The sequence below is a fragment of the Phascolarctos cinereus genome, unplaced genomic scaffold (genome assembly GCF_003287225.1).
Source record: "Phascolarctos cinereus isolate Bilbo 61053 unplaced genomic scaffold, phaCin_HiC Scaffold_9;HRSCAF=440, whole genome shotgun sequence".
Taxonomy (NCBI): Eukaryota; Metazoa; Chordata; class Mammalia; order Diprotodontia; family Phascolarctidae; genus Phascolarctos; species Phascolarctos cinereus.
Window position 1 is genome coordinate 181,807,475 of NW_027556402.1, and position 27,026 is coordinate 181,834,500.

A 27,026-nucleotide genomic window follows, 5' to 3' on the forward strand; every position below is an offset into this window, starting at 1 on the left:
GCTTACTTTTAATTTTTTTCTCTGCTAAAGTAATGTACAATGGAAGGAGATGTTTGTTGCTAAGTGTCTATGGGATAAAAAATTATATTAATAAAACTTTTTTTTCAGAAAAAGGATTGATATTGTTTTTCCCTCCACTGAATCCCCATCCTACAAAATATTTTCCTCTCCAACCCAAGCATCCCTTGTTCCCCTTCCTATGGCCATACTCGCTACTTCTCTCGTTACCTTGACCACCCTTCTCTGTGTTCCATCTCATTGGTGTTTCCTTAAAGCAAATCATCCAAAACCGAGCATAATATTCTAGATGTGGCCTGACCAGGGCATTTCTGCTTTCATTCTAAAAATAATTTTTGTTGTCATTTAGTCATTTTTCAGTCACATCTCACTCTTTAAGACCCCTTTTGGGATTTTCATGGCAAAGATAATGGAGTGGTTTGCCATTTCCTTCTCCAGCTCATTTTACAGATGAAGAACTGGGGCAAACAGGGTTAAGGTACTTGCCCAGGGTCACACAGCTAGTAAATATCTGAGGCCAGATTGGAGCTCAACTCTTCTTGACTGCAGGCCTGGCCCTCTCTCTGCTGTACCACCTAGCTGCTCTCTAAAAATAATTACTTTTCCACGTGTAACTTAAGGTTGCATTATCAGGAGGAATTAAGAATAAAAAGGACTTTGAGAACTTTTAATTAAGATGCCAATATGAAAAATTTTAAGTGAGTCCAGTGTCCCTGAACATATATCAGATTATACATGTGGATAAATATATACTCATAATATAATAATCATTTCATTATATAAAATATGTGTATATATAACTTCTGACAAATTCTATCAGTCCAAGGCATTTTATGGAAAGAGTCTGAGTCCAGAAATCAAATTTTTTGACTACCATTTCCAGTCATGGAACATCCCAGTAATCACTGGTAACAAAGATTTACAGAATGTCAACATTATGGTCATTGGAACAGACGATGTAAGACCCAGAAGCAGTTGAACATAGTAGCTTAGTGTTCAATAAACCCAACCTCTACAACTGAGATAAGGACTCCCTTTTCAACAAGAAATTGAAAAGCAGTTCAGCAGAATTTAGTTTTAGACCAATATCTTATACTATTATATGCTATAATAATCCCAAATAGCTAGTCAATCTAAATATAAAGTCACATCAAAAAAATTTTAGAATGGAATAGAAGGAGGTGGCTTGAGTTGACTGTAGCTAAGGCAAGAATTCTTAATTGTGCAAAGGATAGGGGTGATCATAGAAAGTAAAATAGATAACTTTGATTACATAAGATTTTAAAAGCTGTCGCATTGACAAAATAACACACATAAAGTAAGATAAGTAACAGTAAAAAGAGCAAGCCAAGATCTCTAATAAAAATCTAATATGCAAAATTTATGCAAATGTGTAAGAAGAAGGTTCATTACTCAATAGTTAAGTAGTAAAAGGACATGAACAGACAGCATTCAAAAGAAATGCAAACTATTAAAAGATTATAGGAAAGAATTTTCTAAAATCACTAATAATAAAAGCAATATAAGAGTCTGAGATTTCACTTTACAGCTATCAGATTGATAAAGATAATAAAAATAAAAATGATAAGTAACAGACAATCTGGGAGAAGATAGGTACACTGATGCCTTGTTTACGGAGCTATGAACTATTGCAACTATTCTGGAAAACAGTTTGGAAATATATTAGTGGAAACTCTAGAAGTAATACTAAGAAAATATGTACCCTTTAACCGGGCAATACCATGGCCAGGCATATATATCAAGGAGGTTAAAGACAGAGTGAAAGGTGGTTCATATTTATAGCAGTGGTTTTTGTAGCAACAAAGAACTAGAAGAAAAGTAGGTCTTCATCAACTGGAGGAATAGCTGAACAAATTTTGAAGGATGAATGTAATGGAATATTATTGCACCCATAAGAAATGATCAGTAGAAAGAATTCAGAGAAACTTGAGATTTGTGTGACCTGATGGATGTGGAATAAAGCAAAACTGGGAAGACAATTTGCATGATGATTATAATCATGAAAAGGAAAGCAGCATTAAAAAGGCTTCAGGGTTCTGATCAACATAAAGGCCAGTCATGACTTTAGCAGACTGATGGGGGAGTATGCCTCCCAACTCTTGCCGGAGAAATGGTGGATTATAAGTGTGGATAATAGGATAACTTTTCATAGGTGGACAAATGTGTTGATTTGTTTTGCTTAACTGTACTTCTTTTCTGCAAAAGGGTTTGATTGAGAGGATGGGGATGGGGGAGGAATCATTGGGATGTGATAACATTGTAGTTTTTTTTTAAAAAAACACCAATAAAAACAATCCCCACCCCCAAAGAACATCAACATTTCTTTTGAACTACTAGCAATGTTCTCCTGAGTTGACAAGGCTTATGATGAAAAACGGGTGTTATCATCAATCACTAATGAAATCATCAGATCTTTTTGAAACCAGAGAACCAGTCATCCTGAGGGAACTAGTCTTCAGGCAAGTGAGCAATGACCTCATGGAGAGAGCTGTGACTTTGGGTGCTCATCCCAAGTTTCTGTGACACAGCAGACCTTTGACATATGAGTTATTCAGCAGGAAGCAAGGGGGAAAACTATAGTGGGAAAAGCCAGGTAAAAGAAGGAAGAAGGCAGCTATCATCTCTACAGAGTGGGACTCTAAAGCAGCTGGTTTGTGGGACACAGCAGAAGTTGGCCTGATAAAGATATGCATAAATTGGAGGCAACGGAGGACATGACATGCCAACTGTCACTCTCAATAGCATCACCTGTCTGCCAGCTGAACAGTCATTACTCCTCCAAAAAACATCACCTTCACCAACCCTTACCCCATTCCATTATGATCTAATTGATTCTCAAGATCAACATATCCCTGCCACATAAAATCACTATGAGTTTCAATGACTTGGCTTAAAGCATAGTTAGTAAAATTATAGTCACATTGGGATCTTGAATCTCTTTATCAGATTAAGTCCTTTTATTATTTCTATCTCCCCCGCTCTTGTAACTAAGAATTGATGACTGCCTCATTTCTCAATCAAGGGGGTTGGAGGTAGATGTGTTCAAGATATGCTGTAGAACCAGCCTAGAAATTGCTGGTGGGGAGTAGGAGAAAGGTCAAGAGAAAAAAGGCAGAGTTGTACCTAACTGACTCAGGGAAACAATTGACAACTTGGCTGAATTATTGTAGCCTGAAACTGCTTGCCTGTTAGCCAGAGAAGAGGAGAAGAGGCTGGCACCCAAAGCTTTAGGTGGATGTTAGCTGAGGTAGAGAAAGTACCTTAATATGGAAATGTTTTGCACAACTTCATATGTATAGTAAATATCATATTGCTTGCCTTCTCAAGAGGTGGGGGAAGAGCAAGAGGGAGAGGATTTGGAACTCAAAATTTTTTAAAATTCATGTTAAAAAAATCTTACATGTAATTGGGAAATATTTAATAAAATAAATAAAAATATATTAAACAGGGAGGCAGAGGTAGGAGCAAGAGAAGAAAAAGGGGGGAGAGAGAGAGAGACAGACAGATTTCCTACCATTCCAGAATTCTATTTTCAGATAAAGCTGGAAGGATGCGTTACAGAGGACCAGAGAGGAAATGACATGTTATTACCATAAGACTGATTTTCTTTAACTGTGGAACTGGGAGGGAGTAAGTAGGCACACATTACATACTAACTGAAGGAGCCGACCCTGCCAGGGTGAGCATTTAATTATCTCCCCCCAACCCCCAGGGTTTTAAGGATGATTCCAATGGTCTTAGTGGAAGATTCCAGAATAAGATGGGCATCCATGCCCTTCAAAATGATCAAGAGGGAACTCCCAATTTTAGTGAGCACTTTCTGCTCTGACAGAATATACTTGCTGGTCACACATGAGTTTTCCTGAATGCTTGCAGTGAATGCCCTTCTCTGTCTCATAATAGAGTCCCTTACTGCCTTCAAGGCCCAGCTCATGCCTTTGCCGATGCCCTCCCTACCCTTACAGCTATTAGTGGCCTCCATCCTAAACTAGTAGAAAAAAATGATTTTTTCACATATTTATTTATGTGCTTGTTGTCATAGAATGGAAACACCTATTTCATTTTTTCTTTGTACTACCAGCACCTAGCACAATGGCTGGTCCAAGGAAAGCATTTACTAGATGTTTGGGGATAGGGGTTTAATTTTAATATTTAAGTCTGAACTTTAACACCAATAAAGGACATTTTTATACACACACACACACACACACACACACACACACACCCAGGGATTGAAGGGTTACTTTGAGATCAAAGTGGCCAGACAAAATAATGAGTGAGTGTAGTGGCTTCTAATGCTGTGTGTCAAGTCCCTGGCCTCGTCTGAGCTGTTCAGCTTTACAACCTCATCAGTAGATCTTCAAAGAGTTGTCACTGCAAACTCACTGTGTAGGCCCTGGAGCCCCAAAGCCCCCAACCCTGTGAAAATGCTGGAGAACATATTTCCCCTCTCTGACCTGCAAAAACCTTTTCCTCCCTGGACCCTATGCTTCCCTCATACCTGTTTGTTTTTCATTTTTAAATATTTCCCTTGGTTTCTGTCCAATCAATCCAAAAAGAGGACTGGACAAATTCTCAGGTTAAGCATTCATACCTCAGAAATCAGAATGAATGCACAAATTAGGGCTTGATTTATTGTTAATTGTCTAGATTTAAGAAAATGATGGAGAAAATATTAATAATGCAGATTTAACTTAAAGTGTGTTGTTATGAACATTTCCCCAAAGTATTTACCAGTTGTTACACATTTACCATAATGCTCCTGATGGTATGTAAAATTGGGCATCTATTTTATAACTTTTGCTTTAAAAACATTATATAATAAATTCTACACATTACTTTCAAAAATGTCTTGCTTATTTGAGTTTCCTTCTGTATTTCCTTCTGTTCTCATCTGTGTGTATTTTTTAAAGTTTCAGTGGCTCTTGGTTTTTTTTTTGTATCCCTATTACTAACCCCACCTTTCCCCTCCAAAATTCCCCTCCCCATTAAAAACTAAAAGAAAGGGAAAAAAGCCTTTTAAAAAATCATATAGTTAAGCAAAATGAATCCACACAATAACCATGTCCAAAAACATACATCCCTTCTGTGCCTTGAATCCATCACCTGTCTTTCAGGAGATGTGTAGATGTGTACACTTCAGCATAGCATCCCTGGAGACATGGCCAGGTCACTGCTTTGATCAGAGTTCTTACATCTTTCAAGGTTGTTTTTCTCTACAATGTTGTGTTCTTGTAAAAACTTGTTCTGCTCTAAGAAATTCTTGTTGATTGATTGATTAGCTCTCCCAAGGGGTCTTATTATCACTTCTCAAATAGCTGCTTCAGTAGGGAGTTGGCAACAATCACTATTCTTTGTATAACCAACCCTTCCCGGATTCCATCTCACCTGAGAGAGATGTTTGTAGTGGAGGGAGCAGACTGGTAATCCACACCTCAGTTAAGGACTGAAAAAGTAGAGGGAGGCTGGCATTAGACTGAGATCAGAGACTGCCAATGTAGTCTTCATTGCAGGATTGTCTAAGACTTTGTGACTTTACCCAGTGAGGTGTGGTTATCCCAGCCAGAAAGGATTCTGAGCTACCTAGAGGAACCTAGTTCCACCCAGGCTTTAGCGTTGTTGTACTTAGCTCAGGAATTATCAATTAATCTATCAATCAATAAGTATCTATTAAGCACTTACTATGTGCCGGGCAATGCACTGAGCCCTGCGATGCAAAGAAAAAGTGAAAAGTCTTTACCCTCAAGAAGCTTACATTCTAATGGGATAGATAACATTTACATAAATAGGTATAGTCAATATACATATAAAGTAGATAGAGAAAAAGAGCTAGAAGCCAGAGAAACTAGGAAAGGCCTGCTACTGAAGGTGGCATGGGAGCTGAGTTTACAGGTTGCCAAAGGGTCTAAGAGGCAGAGGTGGAGAGGGAGCACATTCCAGGCATGAGGGACAGCCATTACAAAGCTGGGTAGGTTCATAGATTTAAAGCTGGGGGGTGAGAGAGAGGAGAATCCCAGAGGCCATCCAGTCCAATCTTTGTATTTTATTTCTTTAAATTACGTTACATTTTATTTTCAACCGACATTTATTTTCTCTTTCTCTCATTCCCTCAAATTTAAAAGAAAAAAGTTGAAGCAAAATCCTTATAACACATGTGCATAGTCAAGTAAAACAGATTTCCACATAGTTCAAAAACTGTCTGTCTCCCTCTACATCTTGAATCTATCACCTCTCTGTTAGGAGGTGTGTAGCATAGCTCATCATTAGTTTCCTGGAATCATTAACCCTTGCATCTTTAGTCAGTTGACCAAGGTCACCCAGTGTTAAGTAGTAGAACCAAGATTCTAACCCAGACTCTATTACTCTGAATCCACCATATTGTTTCCAGATCCTCTAAGTGTACTATAGGTTAGGGAGGCAGCACTATATGGTCACAAAAACACCGAGTCTAGAATTAGGAGATCTAGCTTCGGCAGTCACCCAACATACAACTTCAGACCATTTAACTACTCTGGGTATCAAGTTCCTTGTCTGTAAAATGAGAACATTAAATTATAGACTATCTAAGTTTATCCCAACCCTTAAAAATCTTATGAGAAAATCTTCCACCATCAGAACAGGACCAGATGGCTATAACCTCCCCATGCCCTCATATTTATCTCTGTCCAATTGATTTCCTTGGGTCAGTGTCCAGGCAGAGGTAGGGAACCCTAAATGCGTGTTGGTCCTGGGAGACTTGTAATGGGGCATGCCCCTAGGGCCTTGATGCCATGGACTAACTTGTGCAGATAATTAGATTTTTCCCAATGTTATGAAGTACTAAAATCATAGGATTATAGGATAGACTTTTTTAAGCATTTATTAAGCACTTAACTATGTGGTAGGAACTGTGATGAGTTCTTGGGAAACAGATACAAGCAAACAAAACCATCCCTGCCCTATAAGAGCTTACATTCTAATGGTGAAAGACAATGCATAATGGGAAGTTGGAAAAGTGGGTACAGGTGGATACACAGTGACATGGCATGGAACAGTCAGAGAGTTAGGGCTGGAATGGACCTTAGAAGTCACTGAGCTCAATTCCCTTGTGTTATAGACTAGGAAACTGAGGCACAGAGCATAGAAGTGATTCACCCTGGGTAAGATGATCAATAGACCCTGAGGGAGGCAAGATTTGAATTTAGGTCTTACTGCCTCGAGTCCAGTGTTCTCTCCACTATACCATACTGCCTCTAGTCAACCAGGTGAAGAAGACCCTGCTTTCTATAACAATTGTTGATATTTGTTTGGGACGGAAGGTGAGGCTCTAAGCCTCTTTCTACTTCCTAATGGACAGAGATGCATAAGCACCTTCCACAAATGGTTTTTCTTGATTTCAGGAGCCCTGGAAGCATTTTGGCAATACAAGCTAATCTTATGTTACTTCCCTACTGCCCCAATCATTTTAATTAATTTTAACTGTGCAAAATATGGGCAGCTGAGTGGATAGAGCACTGGGTTTGGAGTCACAAAGATGCAAGTTCAAATCTGGCCTTGGACACTTACTAGCTCTTTAATCCTGGTCTCCATTTGCCTCAGTTTCCTCGGTAAAATGAGCCAGAGAAGAAAATGGCAAACTACTCCAGTAGCTGTGCCAAGAAAACCCCAAATGGAGTCACAAAGAGTTGGACACAACTGGAAAAAAATTTTTTTGGAGGCAGCTCAGTGGCTCAGTGGATACAGCACTGGACTTGAGTCAGGAAGACCTGAGTTCAAATCCAGCTTCAGACACTTACTAGCTATGTGAACTTAAATAAGACAGCTATAATCCACTGGAAAAGGAAATGGTAAACCACTCCAGTATCTTTTCCAAGAAAACTCCACATGGAAAGCACTGGCGTGCTATGGTCCACAAGGTCACAAAGCTTTGGACCCAACTGAAGGACTGAACAACAACAAAAATAATGGGAATGCACTCAAGAACAAATTGACCAAACTTAAGTATGCGTACATCATTTTCAACTCCACCCACACATGTACACTGTGAACACAAACATGATATTAGACAACAAAATGAATAATTATTCTCTTTTCCTGCCCCTCCACCCCCACCCCACACCTCTGTCAAGCTTCTGTGATGCGATGTGACGGCCAAGTCAGTGACTCAGAACCCAGAATTACAGCTTTCAAGTTAGAAAAGACCTTAAAAACAATCTCATCCAACACTCTCATTTTACAGATGAGGAAACCAAGCCTCAGAGGTGAAGGACTTGCCCAAGTTCATAGAGTCAGTAAGTGGCAAAGCTAGGTTTTGAACCCGGGTCTTCTGTCAATAATATGTGGTTAGAATCGGAAGAGAGGTGGTTTCCATGAGTAATATCTCGAACAGTCTCATCCCCTAAGCAGGCATGCCTTATCACACTGGCACACACCTCCCTTCACCCTCCTTCCCTCCACCCTTAAGCCAACTCAATAGAATTTATAATGGCCAGCGCAGAATTTTAAGTGTTTGAGGTGCCTGCCTCCCCTCCTCCTTTCCAGCTGATCCCAAACAGTAGGCTGATTGTTTAGAGAAGTTTGCACTGTTCTTTGCCAGAGCTGTTTGCCTGAGGTTCGCCCAATGGCAAAGACCAGGGTCCTCCCACTTACCTCAGCTCTGGGTTTACTGTCCTTATATAAGTGAAGCATCTCCCCAGCATGATTTCTTTCAAGTTGTCTGTGGATCCTCTTCCCTTCCACTGTAGCAACTCAGCTGGTGGGTCCCTCCTGCGGGCAAAGATCACAGCAGCAAAGACCACAACAGCCCCAAGGATGAGGATGACTGTGAGTCCCAGCAGGAGGCACCTACATTTCTGACCCCAGTGTAAGCTGCTTTCTCTGACCATGGTGAGGAAAAGAAAGGTAAGTGAAGCAGAGTCTCTGGCAGTAAATGGGGAAAGGAAGGATTAAGCAATTTGGCCAATGTGAAACTGCACCTCTGCCTTATCTCTTCTACGTTCCTCTTCCCTTCTCTCCAGCCCCTCCTCTCCTTCTTTTAAAGGCTCTGGTTTACTGGCCAGCAGCCCTGATCTAAACAAACAGGAGTCAAGAATTCCCACGATCACAAGCAAATTGAATAAGTCTCCTCCTCCTTTTTTTTTTCTTCTTAAAACACCACTGAACCTCAAGAAAAGTCAACAGCAAATGGCAAAAGTGAAAATTCGCATTGAGGAGAACTAGGCTCCTAAAGTCTTACATCCGAGGAACTTGGGGTGCTTGGCAAAGATCCCCCTCCTCATTTCACAGCAGGGGCAAAGCATAGGACTATAGCACTAAGATTAGAACTCAGGGAGCTCACCTGCTGCTCCAGTTCCCTCTCCAGTCCACCCTGCTTCTCCCTTCCTTCTTCAGTTCCTGTTCCTAAATTTGCATTTTTCACATGTAACTTCTTCTTTGCTATAGAATTCCTCATCACCACCAGTTAGTTGTCAAATATCCTCAAAAAATACAGCCCTGTAAATGATGTTTGATTTTTGACACCCAGACCCATGAAAGATAGGAAGCAGCACCTTTAAATTTTAATTCAACAAGTATTTGTTGGGCACTCTCTGTTTCTGTGCCAGGTGTCTTGTGCACAGCAAAGCACTTAATGAGTGTTGTGCTGAATTGCTTAGGTTGATTGAAGCAATATGGGACCTAATTAAATATTTAAATTAGTATGGGATCACATTGATTTGAAAATTCTCTCCAATGATACAAATTGAAAGTACAAAAAGAAATTTGAAATACGGCCCTTGAGCCCTGTCCTATGAATTAGAACCAGCATGGATCTGTACTTTGTTTCTCATACATTCACCATTGACCTCTCCTGACTGTCATCTGAATACTTCAAGAATCTATGATTTCATCATCATGGGTGCATTCACCCAAGCATACTGCTGCCCCTCTAGAACTCAGTAGAGTGTCTTCAAAAATTTCTATGTGCTAGATGGTGCAGTGGATAGAGCACCAGCTCTGGAATCAGTAGGACTTGAGTTCAAATCTGACCTCAGACACATAAAAACTCACTAGCTGTGTGACTCTGGGCAAGTCATTTAACCCCAATTGCCTCACTAAAAAAAAAAAAAAGGTTGCTATGTGGCACAGAATTTTACCCCCACCCTGTGGTCAAACTGGTTATGAGCCTTTCCAACATAGCTTGACTAAATTGTTATACGACAGTTATAATTCAACTGATTATCTGACTGCAAGCCATTCCATCTTGGTGGGACGTACCAGAAGTGAGATTCCATTGGCAGAACTTTTGAGAATCCACAATTTACTCCCACTATGATGCAGCAGTGGAGGAAGACCATCAAACTGTTAGTTGCTTTAAAGCAAGAAGTAGGTTGAGATTCATTATCTGCTTATGATGTAGAAGATCATGGTTTATGCTTGTTTAGGCTGTTGCAGGCCCAACCCAAATCCTTTGAAGGAAGAGGAAAAGCGATTGGGAAGAAGGGGAGAGATGTATAAAACTAGTTCCCTTAAAAGTTAACTGGGGAAAGAACATTCTGTAGCAATAAAATCACAGATTTAAAGTTGGAAGAAACCTTAGAGATCAATAATCTAACCACTCATTTTACAATTAAGGAAACTGAGGCCCAGAGATATGAAGTGACTTGCCCAAGTCAGATAAGCTAATAATTAGAAGAGCCAGAATTGGAGCCTAAGGAGAGAGGGAGAAAGTGGAAAATGTCAAAATTTTGAGAGTCATCACTTTCTACACCAGCACAATCACAGTCAATTTAGTTCCTTGAAACAGCTGTAAAAATAGCCAGACAAAAATAAATGAAAATGAAAAAAATGAAAAATAGCTAGACCACCATACTATCACTCAACTAGCATTTATTAAGTATCTACTAATGCCCAGCACTGTGTCTTTCTTGTATCCCCAGTTCTTAGCCTAGTGTTTAGCACATAGTAGGTGCTTAATGAATGTGTGTCAACTTGCACATAGTAGGTCTTAATAAATGCTTGTTGGTTGTCTGTACGGGTCTCTGGGGTAATAAGTTCAAAAAATGAGACAATTCCTATTCAAAAAGGAACTTACATTCTATTAGGGAAAACGAGTACACACTCTAAGACTCTAAGTTGAAGATGAGATACCCACTTTGACTGGATAAAGAGAATTTCTTTACCAAGGAGTTCCCTGTACTAGTAAAATCACAGGTTCTGTTCCTAATCCCTATGGGCCAGTTGAAGTGGATATCAATACAAAAGAAAAACAATCCCTGCCGTCAAGGAAATTATCTGCCACTTTTGATGTCTTATGTGAACAGAAAGTAAATGTCAACTATATACAAAGTAAATACAAAATGATCTGGGGAGTTAGCAAGGATTTGAAGTGCTTGGCACTTGACCTAAGCCATGAAGGGAGGTAGAAGCCTGGGTCTAAGACCAAGAGCATGGACCTATCATTTATCTAAACGTGAGAGGGGATGCCCTCTCTGCCTTCTCTCTCTAGACCAAAGTTCATCTTCCCCTCAGCCATCACCATATCACCCTCCCCGAACTGCTCAAGAAATTCCATGGGCTTCCTGTTAGTTCCAGGATCAAACAGAAAATCCTCTATTTGGCTTTTATAGCCTCTCATAACCTAGCTCCTTCCTACATTTCACATCTTCTCTCACTTGACTCCGCTCCACATACTCTATGATCCAGTAAACAGCATGAGAAAAGGCAAGAAGGTGGGAATCAGTGTGTTGTGTTCGGGAGTTGGTGAAGAAACTGATAAAAGACAACGTTGATGGAAAACATACTCTTCCTGAATTCAGGCGGACCAACTTAGAATCCTATCTCTGTTACTTATTAGCTGTGGAACAGGTTACTTATCTCTTTGAGTCTCAATGCACACATTTGCAAAAACAAAAATAAAATGTACCACCTGAGTCAGAAATTGGGGGAAAAGCACTTTGTAAACACTAAAGGCTTTCGCTATGGCAATATGATCTATAGTTTGTACAACCTTGGTATAAGAGGCTCTTTCCTAACACAAAAGACCCAGGGGATATACATCTCCAGCTACTGAGTACTGAATTTAAAAAATGTGGTTCTGCTATGCTAAGGAAGCACTTCTTGCAGCATTACTAACCAGGATCCACCACCCTATTATCTAGCACAGAGCCTGGCACACAAGAGTTTGTTGACTTGACTATTAAATACCAGCCGTGTTTTAAAGCTCAGTAATAGATTCTCTGGGGGACAAAAAGTTAACTGTGTTTTACTCTGAAAAGTTTTCTCTTTCTCAGTAAGGTCCACTGATGGTTCTGTGCTAAATGAAAGACAGAAGATCTCCAACTTTAATTGAACCCTACAAAACATTGACCCTTCTCTCCCTCTCAAGCCCCCAGAAGCACACACTTTGTCTGTATTCATCTTCTTTATCAATTTAGTGGAAGAAGAAAGGGCCCTGCTCCACATTCTAGAAACATAACTTCCATTAGGATGCCGTGGATAGAGCATTGGGCTTAGAATCAGAAAGATTTATCTTCATGATTTCAAATCTGGTCTCAGACACTTAGTAGCTGTGTGACCCTGGGTAAGTCACTTAACCTCATTTGCCTCAGTTTCCTCAAATGTAAAATGAGCTGGAGAAGAAAAGGGCAAACCACTCCAGAATCTTTGCCAAGAAAGCTCCAAATGGGATCACAAAGAGTTGGACATGACTGAAAAAAAGACTGAATAACAACAATAAAGGATCTCAGGAAGTAAGCTCATGATGTACAGGCAGCTCATTCAGTATTGTGAGTTGAAGGTAAATGGTTGCTGGCAGTGTCAGGGAATATTTCACACACACTCTGGGCAGATGTTTGCTTTTCAGATATTTTGAACTTTAGCTACAGAGATGAGTCAGTGACAAGTAAATATTTCTGTCACTTCCTCAGGTTATGTTCTTTCAGCCTTTGAAATATGTTACCTTTATCATGCCCTTTGAGACAAAGTCCTACAAAATTAGAAATTTTACATCAGGCAGTGTTCTATAGCATCATGCTCTAGCCCTGGGATCCTTAACCTATAGTCCATGAACTTGTTTTTGTATGTGTGTGTGTGTGTGTGTGTGTAATATATGTGTGTATATGTATATACATACATGTGTATACACATATGTGTGTATGATTTCTGTATATGTATACACACATATGAAAACACTAGTTCATGGAATCCAGGTTAAGAGTCCCAGGGCTAGAAAATGATGCTATACAACAATGTTTATTTATTAATGTACATTGTTGCTCAGTCACTTTTCAGTTGTGTACTACTCTTCATGACCCCCTTTGGGGTTTTCTTGGCAAAGATAGTGAAGCAATTTCTCATTTCCTTCTCCAGCTCATTTTACAGATGAAGATACTGAGGCAAACAGGGTTAAGTGACTTTCCCAAGGTCACTCAGTGAGTAAGTGTCTGAGGCCAGATTTGAATGCAGGAAGAGGAATCTTCCTGCCTCTAGGCCCACCTAGCTGTCCACATTTATGTATACATATATACTTTGTACATGTGTGTATATATATATAAAATATATGTATGTATGTATACATATATAGCCATAAAATAACTATATTTTAACATGATTTTTTAAAATTCTATGTATTTTATGCTTTTAAAAACATTGTTCTGCTGATCCAACCATTCTGGAGAGCAATTTGGAATTATGTCCAAAGGGCAATCAACCTACGCATACCCTTTGACCCAGCAATACCACTACTAAATCTGTATCCCAAATATATCCCAAAATAAAGTACTTAAATGTACAAAAATATTTATAGCAGCTCTTTTGTGGTGACAAAGAATTGGAATTTAAGAGGATGTCCATCAGTTAGGAAGTGGTTGAACAAGATGTTGTATATGAATATAATGGAGTACTATGGTTCCATAAGAAATGATGAGCAGGTGGACTTCAGAAAAACCTGGAAAGATTTACATGAACTGATGCTGAGTGAAGTGAGCAGAACCAGGAGAACATTGTACACAGTAACATCAACATTGTGCAATGATCACCTTTGATAGATTTAGCTCTTCTCAGCAAAACAATGATCTAAGATAACTCCAAAAGACTCACAATGGAAAATGCTATCCACATCCAGAGAAAGAAGTATGGAGGCTGAATGTAGATCAAAGCATACTATTTTCTTTTCTTTCTTTTTTTCTTCTTTCTCATGGTTTTCCCCTTTTATTCTGGTTCTTCTTTCACAACATGACTAATGTGGAAATATGTTTAATATGATTGTACATGTATACTCTGTATCAGATTGGATGCCATCATGGGGAGGGAGGAAGAGAAAAATTTAAAACTCAAAAGCTTATGGAAGTGATTGTTGATAAAGCAAAATAAATTAATTTTAAAAAATAAGAAAAAAGTGAATATTGAAAACTAAAAATTTTTTAAATTAAAAAAAAAAACAATAACATTGTTCTGAAAGGGAGTCCATAGGCTTCACCAGACTGCCAAAGAGGGCCATGGTTAAAGAAAAATTAAGAGCCCCCACTCTAGCCCAGGTCCTGCCCTCTACTTGGGTTTGAAGCTCCTGGAAGTTATGTATTTTACTTCTGAAAGAGCAGCATGATCTACTCTAAGACTTTGGTCTTGGAGTTGAGGAATTTGAATTCAAATTTCAGCTTTCCAATTTATCAACTGTATGATCCTGGACAAGTGTCTAAGTCTTAATTTTTTCCTCTGTAAATAGGGGTAATAATAGTTGAGAGACATATGGCGTGATGGATAAAGGTAAGCTTTGGAGTCAGAAAGACCTGAGTTCAAATCCAACCTCAGAAACATATTGGCTCTATGACCCTAAGCCAGGCAAGCTGATTCACCTTGCTCTCAGACTAGATGTTACAGTCACTGCTGATCAGTTTGCTCTCCACCAGACTTTACCATCTCAATAAAACTACGGGTCTAGTATACTACCTTCTTCACTAGGTTGCTGTGAGGAGAGTGTTTTAGGAATGTGAATTATTCTTTAGCTTTCTGCAGTGGGCCTTGCAAGTAGGCCAAGTGACAACCTATAATATACGTGATTGGGAAGGCTCTATTCTCTACCTCAACTCCCCCAGACTTCCCATAAAGGGTAGCTATTAGTATCCCCATTTTACAGACGAAGAAACTCAGGCAAACAGAGTTTGTGATTTGCCCAGGGTCATACAGGCTCATAAGGTCTGAGGCTGGATTTGAACTCAGGACTTCCTGACTCTACACACAACTCTCTATTCACTGCCCCACCTAGAATGTGGACACTGTATTTTAAGAAATTATATGAAAGCGTCAAAATATTAGAATCAGAGAATAAAGTATAGATAGAATCTGCTGGTCACCTCCTAGAAGGAACTCCAAAAGAAAAAGTTCTAGGAACACTATAACTGAGGCACAGCTTTCATTCTGAAGCAAAAATATGGCAAGCATTCAGAAAAAAAGAGTCCAAGTACCAAGGAACCACAGTCAGGATCACAGTAGCATCGTAGTGGCTTCTGCTATAGAGAGGACAGCTAAGAACATAGTATTCCAAAGAGCAAATTCCAACAGACAAATTCCAAGAATAACTTAAAACTGTAAAGTTGAATATAATACTACAGGGGAAAAAAAACAGAATTTTCATTACATTAGAGGACTTTCAAGCATTCCTGATAAGCTGAGTAGGAACTTTGAAAGAAAGAGAAACCCAGAAAGGTAAAATTATTTGAATAGTTGGAAAGGGCAGTATAGGGTTGTTTTGCTAATATTATTATGGGGGAGGAGAAACCATGCCCCTTCAGAACCTTAGTCTTCAAAGGGTATTGAGAGAGTTAAGGAAAAAAAGGGTGGAGGGAAAGGGGTAGACTGGTTCTGTTCTAAAGGTTTTATGAAGGGAAAGAGAAGGAAGGGCAAAAGGAGGGAGAAAGGGTGGGACTCGTTATTTCTCATAATTAGGGTGAGTGGGAAGAATATACAAACATAATAAAAGAGTGAAGGCATGCAACTGGGAAATAAGAAATACAGGAAATGGGGTACAGAAGTCTATCCTGCCCTACAGAAAAATAGAAGGGGAAAGGGATGAGAGAAGGGGGGTGGGGGAGAGATAGAAGAGAGGACAGACTAGGGAAAGGGGTATTCAGAATGCATGCCATCTTGGGGTGGGGGAGGGCCGAGATGGGGTGAAAATGTGGAACTCAAAATCTTGTGGAAGTAAATGTTGAAAACTAAAAATAAATAAATTTATATTAAAAAAATAAAAGAGTGAGGGGAACCTCATTCATCTGAAAGAGAGTTGAACACACACACACACACACACACACACACACACACACACACACACACACACACCCCGAGGCCCACACATGAGCTAATTCAACAAAGAAACAGGTAGTAAGGGTGAGGAGAGAGGGAGGAGAGAGGAAAATGTCCAGAAGAGAACAGTCAAGAGCAAACAAACTTCCCGATGCCAAAGGAAATATTAAAATACAAAAGGAAAGAAAAGAAAATATCAGGAGATAAAGGGCATAAGCTATTGATTGAGGAATGGGTGAACAATTTGCGAGCCGTGAAGGTAATGAAATAGCATTGCGTTGTAAGGAATGACAATTTCAGAGAATATTGGCCTCATGTAAAGTGAAGTGAACAGAACCGGAAGAAAAGTGTATACACGAACAACAATATTATTTTTTAAAAAATCAAACTTTGAAAGACCCAAGGACTCTGGTCAAAGTAATGACTAATCATGGCTCCAGAGAACCCATGATGAAGCACGTCACCCATCCCCTGGACAGAGGTGAGGGACTCAAGGTGCAGAAAGAGACGTGCATTTTTGGACACGGCTACTGCATGGATTCATTTTGCTGGACTCTGATTATTTGCACTTTTGTTCTTCCCTCAGCACCTGGGCCATCCATGAGCTAGGACAGCCTGATCGCCTTGGAATCTCCCACTGTTAGGTCAGCCTCCTTTCTGAACTTCAAAACCATGCCTCTAATGAGGTCTCTTTCTACAGCATCCCTCAGCTCCAGGGGCCTACTCACCCTGGAATAGCCTACTGTCCATGCAACCTGCTCACCCTGGGATACCCGTACACATGGTCTGCCCCACTTCTCCCACTGGTGAGTTCCATTTTGTGGATGGGCACAGGCCAACCTCTCTTTATTCCCCTCTCTACCCTGTTTTTGATTCTCTGGACTTCAAAATTATGCCCCTTTCATCTCCCTCTTCCCTCCCCTTCACTGTTGTTTGTTGTTTTTTTTAATGTAAACTCCTTAAAGTCAGGGACTATCTTTTTACTAATATTTATATCACCAGCGCTTAATACAGTGTTTGGCACTTAGTAAGCACTTAATGCATTTTAATTTTTTTGAGGAAGTGATAGGAAAGAAAAGGAGGGGTTAGTAATAGTGATGCCAAAAAAAAAGAGGCTCACTTAAACATTTTAAAAATAATGTTTTTATTTTATTTTTTCTCAATTACACGTAAAAAGTTCTAAATTCCCTCCCTCACTTCCTCCCCTCTCCCTTCCTTGAGAAGGCAAGCACTCTGATTTAAATTATGCAGGAGCAGTCACGCAGATCATATGAAACATTTTTTTTAATGAACCGGAAGAGCATAGAAGGAAGTTCAGAAGGAAACCCGGACAAGCAAGGCAGTTTTGAAAGTAACTTTTTTTTACAGATGGATATATGTGTATCACATACATATTTATATTATTTAAGGGTGGGGAACCTATGACCTCAAGGCCACATGTGGCCCTCTAGGTCCTCAAGTGCAACCCTTTGACTGAATCCAAACTTCACAGAACAAATCCCCTTAATAAAAGCATTTGTTCTGTAAAACTTGGACTCAGTCAAAAGGCAGCACTCAAGGGCCTAGAAGACCACATATGGCCTCTAGGCCATAGGTTCTCCACCCCAGATGGGATATTATATAATAACTTATTTTATAGATAGATGTATGTGTATATACATATTTATGTATATATGATATACGATAGCTTATTTTATAGATATAAATAGATGTGTATGCATATTCATATTTAAGAAACAAAAGGTATGAAATAGAGATTCATGGTTTTATATACAATCCTCTTTTGGTGTTACATTGTGTTTATAGAAGTATACTTTTTATTATTGTTTAAGTTCAGCATATGAAATAAAACTTAAATAAAAAAATAAAAGATATTTGTAGTTTTATATATAACCCTCTTGATGTTTTCTACTTTTTGTAGAAATGTTCTTTTTTTGGTACTTGTTAAGTAAATTTTTTTAAAAAAGAAAAAAATAAACTATTATCTGTCATTTATTTACTACATACACAAGAAAATACAAAATGCAAGATAATTTTGTGGTGAAGACCCTGGCAAGCTGGGGAGAACAGGAATAGGCCTCATGTCGGTGTTAGAGCTTCAATTGAGCAGAAGGGAGAAAAGAGCATCACTGAGTTGGGAGATAAAAGAACACAGAATGGGAATATTGGGAGCTCCCTAGTGACACCCAGTTATTTCTGTCTCTGAAAAGAGGATCTAATACCTAGCTCACAGATATGTGAGGAAAATAATATATAGATATACGTATGTATGTATTTATGTATGTGTATGTTTGTGTATATGTATACACACACTATAAATATAAATAATATATACAACTATGTAGATATATAGAATTTTAGTAGTTACACATACATACATAAAGCTTTATGTGTATATATTATATGTATACATATATGCTATAAATGTGTATAATATAGAACTTTATCAATATATAGAATTTTAGTTATAGAATTATACATATATAAGGCTTTATGTGTGTATATCATATATACATATATATTATAAATGTACATAATATAGAACTATGTAGATATATAGAATTTTAGTTAAAGAATTATATACATATAAGGCTTTATATATATGTGTATGTTATATCTCAATATGATTCAAGCTCCTGGATTATTGATACACATATATATTTATAAATTGTATTTATATTAGTAAATATTGATAATTACTTCAGAGCTTCAACAGATCCTTGACCTTGTGAACATGGTTACTCCTTCCAAAACCTGTCAGTGTCTTTCATCCTATATGATTCTTGTCCCTATCTTCCAAGAAATCCTATAGGAAAGAGTTCCTCAGCTCCTTTCATAGGTAACATGACTATCTTTGTTTCTGTTTGAGTCCCTTCCTATCAGTACTCATCCACTCTGTGGGTATACATGTCAAGTTAAGTGAAGTCAGCCGGTATTTATTAAGCACCTTCGGTATGTCAGGCATTATACTAAATGCTGGGGATACAAAGAATGACGACAGTCTCTGCCCTCAAGGAGCTCATAGTCTAATGGGGGAGATGACATGCAAACATTACATACAAGATATATAGGATAAATTGGACTTCATCACAAAGGAAAGGCACTAGCACTGATGAGCAGTAGGAAAGATTTCCTCTAGAAGGTGGGATTTTGGGCAGCTAGGCGAATAGAGCACTGGCCCTGGATTCAGGAGGACCTGAGTTCAAATCTAGTCTCAGACACATAACACTTACTAGCTGTGTGATCCTGGGCAAGTCACTTAACCCCATAGCCTAGCCAAAAAATAAAAAAAAAACAAAATAAAGAAGGTGGGGTTTTAGCTGGGACTTGAGAGAAGCCAGGAAGTAGAGACAAAGAAGGAGAGAATTCTAGGCATGAGGGACAAGCTGTGACAATGCGTGGAGTTGGGAGGTGGAGTGTATATATACAGGGTGTCCCAAAAGTCTTAGTGCAGTTTAAAGCTGTTAGCTTAATGTAATATTAATGTACAGGGAAGTCAAATTAAAATAGCCTGTTGAGTTCATAGGATCATAGATTTAGAGTTATAAGGGACCTGAGAGGGCATCTTGTCCAACCCCTTCATTCTACAAATGAGGAAACCGAGGACCAATGAGGTCAAGGGATTTTCCGTATACCTAATGAGTGTCAGAGGCAGAATTTGAATCCAGGTCCTCTGACTCGGAATATGTTACTTCTTCCACTGTACTACCTGCCTCCTTTCTCAGAATAGGTTACCCTGTGGAAGACTGTCAAGGAATTAAGCATGAGCCTCAGCAGCAGGAAAAGCAATAAATCAATGATGGGCATTAATGTGGTCCAAAGACCAAACTAAGGAATTTACTAGTCAGCCTATCAGCAAATCCTGTCACCAAAACCTGTCAGGGTGAAGGAAGAAAATAGGCTATCAGCTCCAAACAGTGATCCAGAAAGCATGTAGGAAGTAGGAAGCAGACATGCAGGGCAGGGTCAGGAAAAACATGATGGGAGAAGGAGTTGTTTTGAGATCTTACTATTTGCCACACCAAAAGGACCTTGAGTCCAAGACAGGGTGAGTAGCATGCCAGTCACATTAGCTCTAGCCTACTCAGTCATAGGCAATGAAGTTGTGGGCTCAGAGAAGAATGGTGGTTCTGAACCAAAAGATGCAGCCAAGTTCCCTAACTTAGGCAAGAAACAATAAGGTTGTTTGCGCTACTGTCTTGTCAGGAATTGTGGGGAACTGCTTACTTGAAGATTTAGGGTCATATGCTCACCTTTATTTGGACCCCCTACACCCTCTGGAATGACTCATAAGTTTTCCCCTTGATTCAGTTGGGAGTACACACTCCCTATGTAATGTCCAGGAGGTCACCTGAAGTTGTCACACCTTTCTTAAGAGAGAATGACAAGGAGTGAGAATGACAAGGAGCAGCAGAAATGGGGAGATTCTGAGTGTGTGTGTGTGTGTGTGTGTGTGTGTGTGTGTGTGTGTGTGTGTGTGTGTAACCGGAAACTGACTTAGCAGACTTCATAACTTTGCCAAAGGATGGACAGCTCTGCCTGGTCCAATGCCAAGTATGCAGACTGTGTTCCATGGTACCTCTCCTGTAAATGTATTGAATGAATGAATTTTGCCCATGTACACTGAAGAAAACCGGCAGACATTTTTCTTGCTTTGCTCCACCCCCTCTGCAGATTTTTACCTCAAGTTTTGGAAACTTTGCATAATCCATCCCTCTCTGATGCTTTCTCATAGTGTGGCCCTGAGGTCTCCAAGACAGAGCAAAATCTCTGACAAATTCCGCCAAGTTGGAGAGTCTTTGAGTATGTCATTCAAAGACCAAAGCTAAATTCAGAGACAATCATCACGAGATGAGCCATGAGGTGATGAATTAGTGAGCCATAGTCACTCTTGAAGACTAGCTACTGTATTGCAGACAGGTTGCAATTTACGAAGGTGGAGAAAGTATCTGCATTAACAAAATCATGAATCCTTGAAGTATTAAGGTATAATCACTAGTATTTATACAGGAATAGGGACTGGACCTCTATTGGTAAACGAGATGCTAGGGAGGAATTTTCTTTATCAATGCAGGTCAACATCTTCCCTGGAATTTACAGTCTTGGGCAGCTGACTCAGGCACTGATTGGTTAAGTGACTGCCCGGACACACAGTACTATATATGTGTCACAGGCAGATACGAACAGAATTCAATCTGGACTCAAACGCTTACTAGCTGTGTGACCCTGGGTAAATCATCTAACTTTGGTTTGCCTCAGTTTCCTCATCTGTAAAATGGGGAGAATATTAATATCTATCTCACGGCATTGTTGTGAGGATCTAATGAGACATTTGTAAAGCACTTAACATAATGTCTGACACATAGAAGGTGCTATACAAATGTTAGCTACCATCATCATCATTATTGTGGCACTTAGCACAGTGGCTGGCACACAGTGGGAACTATATAAATTATTATTATTATTATTATTAAATGTCATATTAACATAATAATTTAAAACTTATCAATACCAATATTAACCGAACTGAGTAACCAAAAGACAGATGTGATAAAGGAGAAAGATGATTCTAACCACAACCTAAGTACAATTTTTACCTTCACTCGTAAAAGTCCTGAGCTCTGGATCAGTGACATTCTTTTTTCTTTTCCTTGCTTTTTGCTAGGCAATCGGGGTTAAGTGACTTGCCCAGGGTCACACAGCTAGTAAGTGTCATGTGTTGTGTGTCTAAGACAGAATTTGAACTCAGGTCCTCCTGACTCCAAGACTGGAGCTCTATCCACTGTGCCACCTAGCTGCCCCTTGAGTTCTGGATCATAAAGACATTTTCCACTAGATGTGGTAGATGATAAGAAATTTAATTTGCTAGTATTCTGAGTTAAAATCCAGCCTTGTACACTTACTAATTGTGCGGCCCTGGGCAAGTCATTTAACCTCTGTCTGCCTCAGTTTCTTCAACAATAAAATGGGGATAATAATAGCTCCAACCTCCCAGGGTTGCTGTGAGGATAAACTGAAATAATATTTGTAAAGATCACTTAGTACAATGCATGACATATAGTAGGCACTATATAAATGCTTATTTCCTTCCCTTCCCCTCTACTAATATGGCCACAATTAACAAAGGATGTTACTCATTGGATTTTTTTTTCCAGCTACCAGACTTTAGACATATAAGATCAGAATTTCCTGATCCAATTATCTTATAAGTAGTATACTTGATTTATTTTGTGTAATCATTTTCTTTCTTATTTTCTTCCAAAGGGAATAAAAATCAAATAACTCTATCAGGGAAAGGGATATATTCTTAACAATTCAGGAGGCAACTATGTGAGGCTTTTTGAAACTATAGTTTTGGGGGTTTTTTACATCATGTTAAGCAATACAGAAAGAATTTAGTGAACCGTGAAAATAATGAAAAAGATTACTGAACACCCATCACTAATTGGTCATTAGCACCGGGGTTTTATTTAAGTTTTATTATTATTGAACATCACAGCCATTTCCCAGTATAATCCCTGACTCATCCCACCCCCACAACTCACATGATTGAACCTTCCTTTGTAACAAAGCAAAAGTTAGCCAGTACAATGGACAGAGTGATCACATCGGACAGAATGTGCAGCATTTCATCTCTATCATTATCACTATAAAGTGATCCTTATCACTATCAAGAGAAAGTAAGTGTTTCATCATCTGTTCTCTGGGACCAAGGCTAGTTATTGCAATTAATTTGAGTCTATATTGTAGTTTTGTTTTTGTGTTCTGACTTTTTGTAACCTGCAAAGTTCTACTTCCTTCAATAACTAATATAAAGGTCAGGCACAAGTAGTTTGTATTTCAAATTGACTATTTAGAAGCAAAGACTTCTTTGAAGATTGCAGGGTGAGTTGAAGTTAAAAGAGAAGGGAAATTAGGACAGTTTCATTTCTATGGGAGACTTTATTTTTTACTAAACAACTCTGAATTCTGCCTCCATTTAAACCCTTATTGTGGAATAATAACAATAAACTAGAATTTATATGAACTTGTAAAGTTCGCAAAGTGCCTAACAAATATCATCTCCTTTTATATTGAAAACAACTCTGGGAGATAGTGTTATTGTTATTTCTACTTTAGAGATGAGGAAACAGAGGCAAGCAGAAGTTAAGTGACTTACTCAAGGTCACATGGCTTGTGAGTGAATGGGGTGTGGATAGAATATCTCTACTGGCACCATGCCACATTGAGGCACTGAGAGGTCAGTTTCTTACTTCCTGGAGAATTATGATGTGGAAAGGAAGGAATTTGGATAGACTGTGTAGCAGCAGGTATGGACATTCCATAAATGGTTTCATTTGGCAAAGAGAAGCTTATTTACTTGGTTCAGAGGTATTCACAAAGCCCTTTAGCCTCTACCCTCTTGGCCACAGTGCTCTTCAGGGAGCTTGGTGGCTCACAGCAACCAAAGAACATAGTGGAACCTAGGAACTTGTGAGTGCAAATGGTCTGTATGGTAGCTGAGCATGCCAGCTCTCCGGAATTCAAGTTTGTAGTCAGCACAGTATTGATGGCCCCAATAGCAAGGAGTGATTTCAGGACCCTATCCCAGCTTTAGTGGAGACAAGGACTCATGCAGCAGTGATGCTGGCTTTGGTTATGGACTTGGTGGGACTGATGCTACATGGGAGCTAAGCTAAGGTTTGAGCCTCCTCCCCTAGTAGGTAGAAACCAGAATTGTAGAGGGGTGTATATTGCCCTTGAGATGTTGGGGGTCAATGTCAGTCCTTCTCTTCTTGCTGTATCATTGAAGTACATATTAGCTAATAGATATTAACTGGTTAAATGGAGTTAAGGGTGCTAGTCACTAGCCCCTACCAATGGGGAGACATAATCAGTTGGGGACTTAATCAATGTAATAAAGAAAAGACACACCTTAGCCTCTCAGGGTATCCAAGAAATCTAGGGGCAAGTGTAGGACTAAGGGACTTTGGTAGAGGAAGCCTGAGAATACTTGTTATAATGGCATGAAAGTTCAAAGGTTCAGAGAAAAGAGATATAGGACCCTGCGACCTGAGCCTCTAAAGTGAAAGCTCCAGGGAGAGGTGACAAAAGCCAGATGAGGCCATTGCACAAATCCATTGAGGAAGAAAAACAGGAAGCAACCAAAAAGACTAATGTAGCTGCAATGGAGGTTCATCAATAACTGCAGATTTTAAAAGTGTATATGCAAGAAATTGATGTGGGAGCAGGTGATTCAGGAGAATCCAAAAAAGCAAAATAATATTGAGAGAACAGTATCCGAGGCACTAAATCTCAGAATGAACTGAAGCAGTGATAAAGGCTGAGGAAAGGGCCTTTTGAGTTATATTGGGAGAAGGGAAACTAAGCTCAAAGAGGGCGGATGGAACAATAATAATGAATGACAGAGAGGAAGAAGAGCAACTGAGCTCATTTTGCTTCTTTTTCTCTACCAATGAAGATAATCTTCCCACCAGCAAAGGTTAAAAACGTCTAAAAACTGGATGAAGACAAGTGAGGAAGTGGTAACAGAATTCCTAGCTGGAATGTAATGTGAAAGGATGTAGATCTCTCCCCAATCACCCCTTACCTATCCAACTCTATTTCATAATACAGTGAACCTATAAAGAAACTGTTTCATCTTTTCCACCCTCCTCCCAACAGGTGAATCTGGGAAGAGAATAAGGGGAGGGATTGCTGTTTGCAAAATGCAGAAATTGACTCTACAGATAATTAGATAAAGGGAGGAGGGAGAAAGAGGGAAACACTGGGGGTGGGAATTGTTCTTCTGACTGATGTCCCCATTGATTGGGTTTTTACAGTAGCTCCTAGTCCAAACCTGCTCCATCTCCACTTCTGGTCTCTACTTTGTTTTGAAGACCCATTGCCTTGACCCCATCTCCATTCCAAGGTCTTAGTCTCATCCACAGCTATTGTATGAGTCTGCCTGTACCACACAGGACCTCAATACCAATGTCAAACGCTAATACGTGGCAAATATCTCACAAAGAGGGGCAGTGAGAGCTCGCAATCTCTGCTTCCAGGTATGTGCAAGAAATGGAATGATGGGGGCAGGTAGGTGGCACAGTGGCTAGAGCACCAGCCTGGAATCAGGAAGACCTAAGTTCAATTCCAGCCTCAGACACTTACTAACTGTGTGACCCTGGACAGGTCACTTAACCCCAATTTAAAAAAAAAAGGAGATGAAATGGAATGCAATGATGAACCATCAATGTGGAAAGACTTGGATGGAATATTGAACTGTTTAGCCTCCAGATTGAAATCTGGAAAGAGCTAAGTCGAAAAACAGCACAGAACTATCCCCCGTCTCCTAATCTTTCACATGATTTTATCAACATAGTGAGCTCGTGCTCCTGCTTTCAATGTCCTGCAGGCTCAGTCTTCCCTGAAAGCTCAGGGCCCTTCGAATCCCCACAGGGAAGAAACACATTGCAGACCTGCTTCACTCTTTTATAGCTATAGATATAAAAGTCTACACTAAACTAAAAAAGTAAATAAATAAATAAACTTCGCAAGTGCAGCACATGGGAGACATGGCTAGACAATAGTCCCTGTGAAGAACTTCTGGGAATTTTAGTAGAATGAAAGTTCAGTATGACTCAACAATTCACTATGGCAACAAAAAAAAAAATTGAATACACATACAGTCCTAGGCTGTGTTAAGAGAACCAGTGTCCCCAAGAAGAGAGGTCCTGATTCTTCTTGGCTCTGCTCTAGTCTAGAATTCTAGCTCAGTTCTGGACACCACATTTTAAGAAGGGCACCAGCAAGCATGAACAGGGACAAAAGACGGTGACTAGGACTTTGAGAATTCTGGAGACTGTGCCATTGGACAAATGGATATGGAAACCAAAGCATTTGGTTTGGAAAAGAGAAGGCTTAGAGGAAACGTGATAGCTGTCTTCAAGTATTTGAAGGGCAGTATGAGGAAAAGAGATTAGACTTGTTTTTTTCTGGCCTTCAGATAACAGACATTTTTGCAATGAGTGGTGAGGGTGAAGAAGTAGAATTAGGTCTGATGTCAGAGAAAACTTCCTATTGGAAATATTCTAAGGCTGGATGAGCTAACTTAAGAAACATTGGATTCTAATATTTGATATTGCAACAATTATTCATTTCTACCTACATCTGCTCCCCTCCCCACCTTCCTAGCTTGACTGCTTTGAGCAGAGGATTCCCTACCTCCTTCCCAGGCTACATCTCATCCTGGCCCTATATGTTTGGAGACAATGGAGATCCAAATGCTTCTTTAAGATAAGAAAATGGCTCGGCAAAACAGTCATACTTCGAAACCTTTATTCTGTTTTGCATTTTTATTCACCAGAATTTTTAACACTATAATTTGTTAAATGTGGACTTGAAGGATTATAATGTCATAATAGCATGGTGCCTGACATATAGTAAGCATGGAATAAATGCTTATTGATTTGACTTGATTGAAATTGAGTTTTGATATAGTTCTAATTGTGGAGTGTATGGGTGTCAGGAAAGACCTTTGGTGTCCACCTGCCACCTGACTCTCACCTGTTGCTCCAAGAAGCATACACAGTGGCCACATCCTTGTAAACTGTTTTGGCAGATGGGTTAAACCAGGTTGAGGGTAACCAATAGGCCTAAAATCCATTGGTAAGTTGAGTGGTCTACCCCAAATATGTGAAGACTTCCCCCATTAAAATGGGTAGATGTGAACAACTTGTTCCAATGGACCA

The 27,026-nt window shown here is 39.4% G+C and overlaps 1 protein-coding gene across 1 annotated transcript in view; it reads right to left on the reverse strand.

Annotated features, from left to right (window-relative positions):
- Window positions 1-9,052, reverse strand: part of CD38 (CD38 molecule) — an 86,399-nt gene extending 77,347 nt beyond the window's left edge. The window contains exon 1 of the mRNA XM_020992958.2: window positions 8,668-9,052. Within this exon, the coding sequence (XP_020848617.1) occupies window positions 8,668-8,903 (236 nt within the window). The 5' untranslated portion in view covers window positions 8,904-9,052. The remainder of the gene's footprint in view (window positions 1-8,667) is intronic.
- Between the last annotated feature and the right edge of the window lie 17,974 nt (window positions 9,053-27,026).